Below are 12947 nucleotides of genomic sequence, written 5' to 3' on the forward strand. Positions count from 1 at the left end.
ACACATGACACACTGTCGCATATCTGTCTTGAATGCAGTTCTGCATAATTTGCAAAACCAACTGTCTGCAGAGTTACCGTCCACGTTTTCTCTGGAGGTGGATGGCATGGGCTCTTGTTCGCACACTCTTGTCTCTTTTCTTCCGGGTGAAGTGGTACGTGCTTTGGGGCTCTTCTCAATATCGGTCCTGCTTTGGAAGAGGAGCGAAAAGAAATAAAGCCCACTTAATATTTTGGTGGGCCTTATTATCTGCTTTGTCACTTCCTCATTGCCGAGGTTATATTTTAAACGTGCACTTTACAAAATCATCAATTTTTTGGAAACATGTTGCTAACATATATACTTATACATACCTATAGTTGCACAGTAATTGGATAATGCGTACTCCTAATACAAAGCCAAGAAATCAACGTAATTCTTATAATTGCATCGACGCCAGTTGCGGAGGAAAGGTTTGTTGAATTTACAGCCGGCAAATGTTATATTAATCGCGAGGGGGTTGTTCGAGTGACATTTCGTATGTAGTAAAAGTAATGATGGCATTAACAAGATTGTGGATTCACCTACCAAGGATAAATTCCAGGTGGGCCTTATTACCTGCTGGGCCTTGTTACCCGAACTTACCTTATTATTTTTATTACGTTTTTATTGTGAGACCCACAGGCCCCTGTGGACCCAGGTGGAATATAAAATGGAGGATATAATAAGGTAAATGTCCTAATACCTGGACACGTCCCAGTATTTGGACACTAGTGTAAATAATACTGAGTATTACATTTAATATTCGCTTTATCCATAAAAGAACTATTTTATTCAATTATTCAGATGTTTAATAAAATATATTCATGTACATATTTTTTTTAGTAAACTTGTAACACTCGTAATAAAAATAAATTTTCTTCAACTCTCCAGTTTACACCATTTTAGTATTGCTCTTATCTGATTTGCTAAACAGTCTCTACTTTTTCTTAAGCGAATATTGTTAATAATGTTTAGTATATTGATACAACTAATACATATTTAGAAAAATGGTACCTCGTAGTATTCTTTTTTGATTGGAAGATTAAAATTAAAGTTCTTATTAGTCTTTTATTCTCGTGTCTATCTACTGGTACAGTGAAATCTCGGAACGGCCCTAAACCTGACCATGTGTGCAAACTGTGAAATAAGTACGAGTTATTCTTGACACAATATTAAAATCGTTATTTAACACCTTAGCATTTATTACTTTGTTGTATTCTTCTTATCTTGTTTTAATGATAATATTCAATTCAATATTCATGTGTAAAATTCTCACATAGCCTTAAAATTAGTCATTCAATAATAGATTGTTTTTACTCAAGTTTGTTTACTGTTTGGAATAAATTATTTATACAGAAAAAATATGCGAGTAGGAACAACTATTGTGTTGTATTTTTTTATTTAATTTCCCGAGAAAATATCCAAATTGCTGTTGTTTCATCATGTGTCCAGGTAATGGGACAGTAAAATCGGGACACCGGGACATACTAGTCAAGCTGTCCAAGTATTGGGCCATTGTAAGGACTATGAATTTTCAATATTTTACAAAATTATTCAAATCAATAACATGTTGTTTTTTTAATCATAAAGTACACACAGTGTCCCATTTAATTGTAAAATCGTTTTTATATAAATCGACTTGTATAAATGCAAAATTCTCAATCGCGTTTCCGCCGTACCTTAAATGTCCAGGTATTGGGACATTTACCACATAGGCAATAGACGTGGTGCAGCCACCAGGCTGTTATAAAAGTGTTACGTTCGGAACGTAAAATTTGTCTTTTAAGTCAGGGTATGCATCAACAACGCCTAGCGTTATGGGAAATCCCTCGTTGATCATACTCCTGCCTATTAATTAATAATATTTTTGATAGAACAAAAACCCCTTTTCTTGGAACGTCGTCGTCTCAACGTACTGCCGTCCCGCGATACAGATAAGGCGGTGCTGACGCAGCGGCGTTCTCACCAGAGAGTCGCGTTCGGAAAGACCCAGTGATTCAGGGGTGCGTTTCAACAATGCTTTGCAGCATTGTGGGAGAACCCTCGTTGAGCACACCTCTGACCGTCGCGTTAAACATTGTAACATAATCAGTAACGGCTACAGCGGGAATGCGCAGACTGGATCATTTCTTAGAAGACTGACGAAATTGTATGCTCTACATCCGGTGCAGGGAACCGCGCCTTCCCACGATCTTGTCGCATGTGTGAATTAGTAATTAATTAAAAATTGTTGTTAAAATTTGAATACCCAACACAATTTCTGATAGTCAACCGACTGTGGGATTCCCCTTGTCAGAAATTGTGTATATGAAATCATGAACATTAAGGGAGGACCTTTAGCTGTGCGAAATTGTATGTGAGACGTCATGTTTTCCTGTGAGTACGAATATTCCGTAAAGATTGATCATATATTTGAATCGGGAGTCTGATGGATGGACGTGAAAACGCACACACACGCCGCCTCGTTAAGTAGACGGGCCCATGGTAACGCGGCCGAGCGATAAAATGCAGCGTAAGCATTTTCGGTACGGACCCACTGTGGTCGCTGCCGAGAGCGTGAAGCTGCGACACTCTGTGACGGTAAATCGTGAGGTGTGTGTCATTGGGGTCCGCAAGTATTTTAGAGCTAGAGTTCTCCGGTCTACTGTGCAACCGCGTGAAAGACTCGACTTTGCGAAACAAATATTCTAATAACTTCGAAACTATTTATTCTGTTAACGATTTAATCCAAATTTTTATTGTATCTACTAGTTAAAATTAATATTATTCAGTTTCATTTCATAATTCAACTCAGTACTATTCAAAACGATAACCAAGTGTGTGCGTGTTCGCGTTTCATCCTCTTTTCTGATTCAGGTTCATCAGCGACTCAGAACTACACAAGCTTCAAGGTTTATCAGCGACAAGAAATTATTTGAATCTCAAAAAGGAAATTTAAAGCATATTGTCAATTAGATTATTGTGACTGTCTGGTGAGTTGCACATCTTATCTCTTTTTGTACACGAAAATACACCGTTATAATTAATTCGTACCTAACGATAATTTCTGACAGTCAAACGACTGTGGGATTCCCCCAGTCAGGAATTATACCGATTTCACGAACGCCTATTCTTTGTAAATTATTGATCGATTTGTTCATATTCAGTTCTGTTAAATGTTTTACATTCATTAATTATTTAATCATTAAAACTTTATTTACTATTAAATTCTACTCATCAATTACCTATCTGATTCCATTGAAAAGACCCGTATGGGTCTAGAGCACCGACGATCCCAAAATCTACTCCTTATTCTTCTGATAAGGTATATAGATAATTAAACAAAATAATTGACTGTTACGAGTGCGGCGAGCCTCCTTGCCATTCTATACGTAACGATAGGAAATTCTGATAGTCTAACGACTGTGGGATACCCCTAATCAGAATTTGGCTGTCTAAAACGCGCCGCTCGAACACCAAAGGCCGCGGCACGTAACAAAAGTCAAACTTGAAAAATGGATTACAGTGAAGTTTGTCAAACAGGTGTTTCCAGAAACAAAACTTTCTCTGCATATGCTATACTTTTAATTTTAATTGTACCCTTGGTGTATATTGAGCCGTTTATTTTGAAAGTGGCGTAAGTCCATTTTCCAAAAAAATCGAGTTAGCTATCTTAATAGTTACGTTTTTACACGATCTTTTCATTCTGGAGCAAATTGTTACTAATATATTTAAAATCATTAAAATTTTGTAGAACGAAAATATGCTGGTTAATGAAGTGATGAAAAAGTTTATTTTGAAAGTGACATAAGTCCCATTGTGAGAGTTTCAAATGGATATGGAAAATATTGTGGAATAATATTTTTTGAGATCACAGCTTTACGTTTAATTATCAAGGTAGCAGTTTAATTATCAATGTGCAATGAATTTGTTATAAACAATTTAATCTAAAATTTCACTTTGAATCTGCTGACGGATTCATAAGGGTCTCCGGATATGCCCTTGTAATTTTCAGCAATTTGTTAATAATTTGTTTATAACAAATTAATTGCATATAACGAAGTAAATGTCTGCGGGACATAAAGCAGTCACTACTAAAACTACATCAAACAGATAAAATGGACGAAAAACGTATTGGAATACGCGACTTGGACGAGGAAAAACGAGACCAATCACAATCTAAAATATAAGGACTTAATGGATTTATTATATTATATACCACCTGCGCACCATAATTATTTTAAATCACTCCCGCATACAAAAACTGGAGAAGACTGAATAATAATTAATAAAAAATTATTAATTTTAATGTAAAAATTACTTAACAAAGAATAAAATTTGAATATTTTTTTAATTTTATAACATAAAAGTGTATACATTTATTTTTATTTCAAGGGAAATTTACTTTTCCTATGGACTTGTGCTTTCTGAAGAGTTGAAAACGTCATTTCATTGATTTTGAAAGTGGCGTAACTCCATTCATAGCCATCAAACACATATTATTTCTTAAATAATGTTAATTATGTTAATTGGGATGATAAATTTGACACATTTGGAAACCCAAAAACACTATACTACTATGTTATCTGTTACCCATATTTTTAAATTTAATCCAACGCAAACCCTTCGAAATCTTGATTCGGAGATAAATGGACTTACGCCACTTTCAAAATAAACGGCATTATTATTATTGTATTGGAAGAAGGAGCGGGGGTAATGTTGTACGGTTTCAAAGTGCATTTCTGTTCGAAGCACAACCTTTCTGTGTGAAAGTAGATATATTCGAAATTGGAAGACGTGTGGGAGACATAACGCAGATCTCTTTTTCTGATTCTTTGCGGAAAGAACAAAGTACCTACATAAAAAGGAGTGACTCTTCAAGGACCTAAATCTAGATCGAGAATACATTATGTTGATCGGAGAATGTTATCAGGTTTTTTAAATAACATGTCTGTTTGTCATTTATCTTTAATTCTCTACAACGAGGTAAAGACTGACAATGAGTAAAATTTACTCCATAAACAAATACCTAATTATTAAAGATAATTGATTATCTTCGACAGAAGAATCTAACAGTATGTTACGATCAACAATTTTTTAATAGAATAAACTCGTGTTCGAAGATAGAATCGAATTTTGCAGTTAGTCATGTATAATTATCTCACGAGGATATTTCTACTCCATTTCGCTAAAATACGTAGTAGCTTCTGGAACACGCAGTACACTACCTGTTATGATTGGATTAAATTTTCAAACTCGTTATGACTCGAATGATGAAACCTGAGCAGCATGTTTATTCGCGTAACCTCTGTCTCGTAATATCCAGGTTTGTCTCTCTCTTGTTGTATTCACTAGGTAACAATAAGTATAATAAAAGTTACCATACTTTGCTAGCATCTGGGTTAGGCTATTAAGAACTAAATATTACACCGACGGTGTGCACAGCACTGCTCCTTGCACGAGAATTAATTCAAACGTACACAAAACCTGACATTCTAAACAGAAAAATAGTTGGACTAGATCAATGTAGTATGTAAATATATTACGATAGAAAAGAGTGTAATAGTATACAAGTACCATTAGTGCATCTAATTGAAATCTAAATGAAACCTCACATTTCAACTACTAGGGTACCTATTTCAAACCTAAACCAAACCTCAGATTCTAAATAGTGAAACACTTCGACCTTATTATCATAGTGCATTACGATACAAACTAATATAATAGTGTAGCAGTAGGGTATCTAATTCGAACCTAAACCAAATCTGACGTTTTAAATAGTAAACTATTACGTATGTTTCGTTGGAAACTAGTACAATAAAGTAATACTAGTACAGAATGATAAGTAACATAACTTATCCAGGTTTAGCCCCCTAAGTATTGACGCGCAACCAGAAGTTTCCTTCCAGCTTTCCAATCCCCATCAATTTCAAAGATCAAGTCAAGGTCACAACATAGCACCCTTTACCTCGGTATCAATTTGTCTTCGAGCATGCTGGGTAGATCGTCCGAGTCCTCGTTCAGCGCGGCGAAGAAGTCCTGAAACTTGTCTGGGAAGCTGCTGGGTGGGCAGGTGTTCATGGGAACTCGATCAAGAAGCTCCGTAGAATTTTTCTCAACATCTCCTTCGTGGTGTTCCGACACTCTTGACGTGGCCATACAGTACAACGCGCAGACACTAAGATCTCTCTAACCGCACAAGAGACTGTTTTGCGTCGACTTCTCCAGATACACGTCCCGATGTCCCATTCGCGGAAATCAACAGCACCCTGACACACCACTTGAAACTCAACGATCTGCTCTGGCAATCTCGAAGACTCCGCGTCGAAATCAACCAGTCGAATCGAGATCCTACCAACCAACCGAATGTAACAGTCTCCCAACGGCAAATAAACAACAGAACCCCGCGACTCGGGTGTTCATTGATTCATCTCGGTACTCGGCAACCCCAAGTCATCGATGCAACTCTCTCACACAGAAACTAAACGAAGCTCCTCCGTGTATCCAAACATTGGAAGACGTCAGTACGAATGGATCGCACGATCGAAGACGCCACTTCACACGTGGATTCAGGACGACACAGTGAACGATTTTCTGTATCACTTTATGATTCACATATCGAACTGTGTTTAGTTTTATCGCGACGAGGGGGAGAAGGTTGGCGCGTTCGTTGCGTGGTGGAGAAATAAGGGATACTTTCGCGGTGTTTTCGCGGGAAGAAGCTACGACAGCTTCACCTCGACGAGACCCTGGCGAAAACTGAAGCTCGCATGGCTGTTGCTCATCGTTCTACATTTCTACCCCGCTAAGCGCGCGTGGCCTGCGCACGCGTCACTCACCCTCGAGAATCCCCCCTTCCCCGTGACCCACGAATCAGCAGGTACGCGATAACACTGCGAAAGTGACCGTCAGCTCTGGCCTGCCTGCCTAGCACAGCTTTTCTTCCTGCTTCCGCCGCGATCGCTGCGTGTTTCTCGAAAGATGAAAGGTGGTAGGCGTCGAGGATGCTTTTCAGACACGATCCCCTTGGAGGATTCTGCCCTCTCCGAGGGGTAGAGTGTCTTTCTTTGATGGTGAGAAACGATGTAAGCGACGCTGACGGATCGTCGGGTCCTTATTGAAAGGAAAGAGAGATTTTTGTCTCCTTTTTTAGTTCGATGGCAAGTGTAGACATTGCAGCAAGAAGGGAGCAACGCTAGATAATAAAAGCAATGTTAACAAAATATTTTCAGACATACGTTCAAAGTATCTTGCCCACTCAAAAGCTGTATATACTGTATTAATACAACATTTAGCATTATTACTAAGCATAAAATATCTTTTCTATAGGGCACGGTGAATTTTCGAAGTTTGTAGCTACACTCATTTTCCACTAAACTGTACGAAAATTCAATTACATTAATTACCATTATTATATTATGAAGCTATGTAGAGTAAACTTGCCTAAATCGTACCTCTTAAGTACAAATGCTTATTAAACGAAAATTCTTTATTAATAGAATAAACAGTTTTATAAACTCAAGCAACAAAAAATAATTAACTTCTGTTCATAAAAATGATTTATATTTAATATGGAAAACGTACTTACATACTTGTCCTAATTCGTATTTTCAAATTTAAATACTACAGTCATCACATACATACTCAAAAGTATTTGTATCTATTCCCGCACTGAGCTCGAGTATCACATTTTCCTGTCTATTTTCTTGACACAATTGACAAAACCAGCTTTTATTTTCATCGTCTTTCTTCTTCTTCTTTTCTTTCTTTTGTACATTGCTTTTGGCGGTATTCTTCCTCTTACGAGTTTTCTTTGCTCTTCTGATTTTTCTGGTTACGATTTTCTTTTTACCTTCGTCCAATTTTTTTTCGTATGTTTGTACCAGTACGATTCAGGCTTACACACGGTGGTACGAAATAGGCACATACGCCGATTTGAATTCAAATCTATGGCGCTAAAATATAGGGCACTGTTCGTTGATGTCAGAACAAGAAATAAACTTGAAAATAAACGTAGTTTCACAGAGAAATTCGTTTCACTGATTCTCACAAATTGTAATTGTACAAAATCCTTAAGAATCATGGCAAAATTTTATTGAAATGTACCCGAAAAATTTACTTGCTTTATATTTTTTTTTGTGGAATGACGGCATGGAGATTCGGCTTCTTAATTGTGTGTGGCTAACTATTGTATATAGTTTCTACCGATAGGGGCGATTATGACTGTCTTAGGTTAAAAGAAACAGCGGGGGTACGAATTAGGCAAGTTTACCCTATTAGTACATGGAAACATATGAGAAGACACCAATCTACACAATTTTTTGAACAATGATTGTGAAATATGCTTACTAAATAAATCATGAAATACGTAGTCTGAGAGTTCAGCTGCTTGATTATCGTGATCTGCAACAGAAACTGCAGAACGATTTTCACCTTCATTTAACTCACAGTTAACTTCTTTTACGGTATAGTAACACTTTGACTTCGGAATACGATTACGCAAAAACTATTACAGTTATAACAACAGTTTTTTTACGAAAATATTACTTACTTATCTGACGTTATTTGAGCCACAACAGTTTCGCTGCATGTCAAGTAATATTCCGGTTATTAATAAAAAATGTGAAGCGGAGAAACTGTTACAACCGTCCCTGACCCCGGGTTTTATTTAACTTAACAAAATTAAAATATTTATTGATTTTAGTTACAATAATAAATGAAAAAAGAGTAAAATTTATAACCAATAATGCTGTGTCGCCATTGTGGCAGAAATAGAAAACGTTTTGGCTGGTGCATTCTTTATGCGATCAATCCTTACATTCAGTACTTTGCACCCACTTTTAATTTGGTTTGCTTGTGCTGTGCTATAGGATTCCATGCAAACAAGACAATATTATTGTTGGAATGTGTACAACGATGGACTGTTCCTGGAGTTGGAGTGTCAGGGACTTTGGGGACCCGGTGACTTGTGAGTTTTCCTTTCAGTCGCTACAGGAGACCCAAAAGAGGGGAAAACGGTCTTCTCGACCCCTGCGCTTCTCAGTCCGAGAAAACCCTCCAAACGGTTAACTTGCATCGCGCTAAAGACTATTCTTTTTATTACTTTTAGTTTAAGTATTACGCAGTTCTTATTATTATTATACTGACGATCGACTGTGTAACTTTTATTTTCTTAAATAAATAAACATTATATTCTAACAATTATTAATCTTCTTTGTCACTATTCGGTTCTGTCGCGGCACAACCGACTCCGACTCCTTAGGGTGTATCTATACTGCTAGGGTATGGATGTGTGTATTCCAAATGTCATTCTTCATCATATATTCAAAATTTGTGTTAATATCTATCATATGTTTTGAGATATTTAACGTGTTACAATCAACCCCCTCCCCCTGTTACTATCGTCTCCGGTCTACCCTACATTGAATTCTACCTATAGGTAACTGAATTTCAGCAAAATTATGGAGCTGCCTCTTCTATGTAGTAAAGTCTTCAAGTAAAGGTGAATTTAAATTCACTAAAGGGGAGTGCCTGGCGCGATTAGAAAGTTTTTCGAAATAAGGAATTGGAAGCAGGATAAATATAGAAGAGAAGACACATTGTGATTTTTAGATAATTATTTTCATCGTACTGTTTAAGGTTTCGACTTCAGATCTGACTAGGTACTTGTCACAACTTTAACTTTTTCAGAGCAGAATAAATGTTCCTGTTTAACTACAACTCTTATCTACTTGGAAGGAAATAAAAGTTTCTTATTTGCACAAAAATGTATGGTATAAATGTTTCAGTTAATACCTACACTGGATTTTATAACAGTTTTCTCGGGACAGGAAAGATAATAGTCATAGAATTACAGTTATTTCATAATTAATTGAAAATTTTAACAGTTTCATTCGACCTGTCATATACTATTTGATATTCCTAAAATATAATAATAGAATATAAATGGTATCGTTAGAGACCAAATAAGAAAAACAGTATTTACTTATTACTCGACTGCGGTGCAGACGAGATGAAGGGTAATGTGTTTGATTGTTATGTAGTGTGCAAATATGTCCATTTCTATGTTCCCTTGTAGAGCTTGAATAGCTAGTCTGATTTTGACCAATGAAGTATCATTGGTCAGCATAAACAAATTACCACCAGAAATGAAACTAAAACCATAGATATAAAAATAATTAATTAACAAAATTTTTTAAAAAACCGACTGCGAATATATGTTTTAAAACTAAAATGATAAAAATAAGTCCATACTTTAGGGTAGTAAGAATCAGAATTCATCTTCGTACATGGTAATCGAATAGTTACAATTTTAAAAGGCAGGTTTGTTAAAAGAAATATGTATTTTGATTGCAGTCGGATGCCAAATGAACTGTCTAAATATTTATGTGTAGTTAATACAGTAAATTCTCGTTGTAGGTGGCACGTTCGGGGCTGCCGGTTTACATACAACGAATTACGTCCACTATTCTGTGCTATATTGTAAATTTGGCATCCGACTGTAATCAAGATACCTACATATTTTTCCTAATAAACCTTCTATTTAAAATTGTAACTAAGTATTCGATTACCATGTATGAAAATCAATTCTGATTCATACTCCCCCATAGTATGGACTTGTTTTTATCACTTTAGTTCGTTTTTTTGTAATTATTTATAAAATTTTACGGGCTGCAGCCCAGTATCAGGTATATAAATTGTTATATTCAATGTCTTCAAAGTCGTATCAGAATGCGGAGTAACAAATGGAAGTCAGTCGTCGCATTGTAATCGTCGTTTGACAAGACTGTTTGAATTGGTTTATAGGTAGAGCCAGAGAAAAAATCGACGCAATTACAAAGTTAAGGGGACTACTTAGGCAGGCAAATAGCTCGAAAATCAAGTACACTCCAGGACAAAAACATAGCACATCCCATATTTTTTAATATTCTGTACTATAAACTGAAAAAAATACATACATACTTTTTTTATATCAGCAACTCTGGGCATGGTTGTAAGTGTAATGTGTTGAATCTCGTCCACAATACACATTTCGACAAAGTTATACGAATGTAAACGTAGTAAGCATAGTAAGTCGCAAGTCGGACAAAATGATAGCACAAACAGCAAATCTACGCTCCTCAGTTGTACGTAAGCTATTGAATGACTAATATTCATTGTGAAAGAAGGTTAGCGAAGTGTGCACTAACAATCAGTGGTGTCTATTTATTAAGAAAATACAATAACTTATTAAAAATGGGCCGTGCAAAGAGACTGAATGCCAATGAAATGTATACCATCCATATTAAAATTAAAAGAATTTATCCAAATATCCAAAGTTATTAATAGAAGTCGGGAGGCAGTTATGAATTTATTAAAAAATCCTGACAACTACGGGGAAAAAAGGAGTTGTGGACGTCCACAAGGTTTAACAGCTCGAGAAAAACGTGCAATATTAAGAGCTGCATCCAATTCAAAGACGACTGCAAGGCAAATTGCTGAAAATGATGGAGTAAACACTAATGTCAAGAACGTTCGACGTGTTTTACAAAACTAAACATTTAATAAGAAGGAAAATGCAAAAGAAAACGTGTCTAACAGAGCTGCATAAACTTCACCGTTTACAATTTGCTGAAAACTATATACATATGAAAAAAAAAATGGTGCAGAGTGATATTTACGGACGAAAAAAGATTTAATTTGGACAGACCCAATGGTTTTACTTATTATTACCACGATTTGAGAAAGGAAGAACAATTTTTGAGCCGTCGCACAGTGGTTCGAGTATACTACATGCTAGCTGGACAAAATTATTTTTTCGCGGTATTGGGTTTATATGGGGTTGAAATTGTATCACAGTTTATTATTTCACCAAAAATATCAATAAAATAAAAATATGACTAATTCAGTAAAGAAAAAAGAACAAAACGACAGTACATATTGTTCTTTAACTATATATTTAACATATTGTACTATAATTATCAGTTATAACATTATGATTATTCCTGTTATTTCTAAGTTTTCTATGGAATTTTAAAAACAATTCCTAACCCAGACCTAACCCAAACCCTAACATAAAATGCCTATTAAAACAGTATTTTACTATATGTTCCACGTCGTTCCACGCCACAGGGGTTGAATGTACGGAAAGTAGAGACTTTCTAGTTTTTTTTTAATCGCACGATCGATCTGCAAAATTTTGCAAAACTATGTTTTGTGAATTGTTTTCGAGTACGATGCTCGGCAGGAGGGGTAGCACAGTTGTTATATTTCAGACTCTATACGTATTATAGATTAACTATAACTATAAGTGTGCCTTATAACTATTAATATCCTGTTAATTACATTACATTACATTATAGAGTCTGAAATATAACAGTGCTACCTCTCCTGCCGAGCGTCGCACTCGAAAAAAATTCACAAAATATAGTTTTGCAAATTTTTGCAGATCGATCGTGTGATTAAAAAAAACTAGAAAGTCTCTACTTTCCGTACATTCAACCCTTGTTGCGTGGAACCACGTGGAACATATAGCAAAACACTGTTTTAATAGCCATTTTATATTAGGTGAGTCAACTGTGGCTCAAAATTTTTTTAAAACTCCACAGAAAACTCAGAAATTACAGGAATAAACATAATGTTGCAACTGGTAATTATAGTTAAAGTACAATACTGTCGTTTTGTTCTTGTTCCTTTATTGAATTAGTCATATTTTTATTTTATTGATATTTTTGGTGAAATAATACGGTGGTGGTACGTGGTACGAATCAGGTTTGTTTCTAACAATTTGAACCCCATATAAACCCAATACCGCGAGAAAATAATTTTGTCCAGCTAGCATGTAGTATACTCAAACCACTGTGCGTCGTCATATGGGAGGCGGTAGTGTAATGATTTGGGCCGGTATTGGGTATCGTGGTAAAACGGAAACAAAATTCATTACAGACCGAACGAATAGCAAAATATAT

At 35.8% G+C, this 12947-nt stretch overlaps 1 protein-coding gene and 1 long non-coding RNA gene across 2 annotated transcripts in view; one reads left to right on the forward strand and one right to left on the reverse strand.

Moving 5' to 3' along the window:
• The window catches only part of LOC143377876 (uncharacterized), a 475856-nt gene extending 469119 nt beyond the window's left edge, over window positions 1–6737 (reverse strand). Inside the window, exon 1 of the mRNA XM_076829675.1 lies at window positions 5969–6737. Coding sequence (XP_076685790.1) covers window positions 5969–6159 — 191 coding nt within the window. The 5' untranslated portion in view covers window positions 6160–6737. The remainder of the gene's footprint in view (window positions 1–5968) is intronic.
• The window catches only part of LOC143377907 (uncharacterized), a 66010-nt gene that overhangs the window by 19163 nt on the left and 33900 nt on the right, over window positions 1–12947 (forward strand). The window lies entirely within an intron of this gene.

The sequence above is a fragment of the Andrena cerasifolii genome, chromosome 16 (genome assembly GCF_050908995.1).
Source record: "Andrena cerasifolii isolate SP2316 chromosome 16, iyAndCera1_principal, whole genome shotgun sequence".
Classification (NCBI taxonomy): Eukaryota; Metazoa; Arthropoda; class Insecta; order Hymenoptera; family Andrenidae; genus Andrena; species Andrena cerasifolii.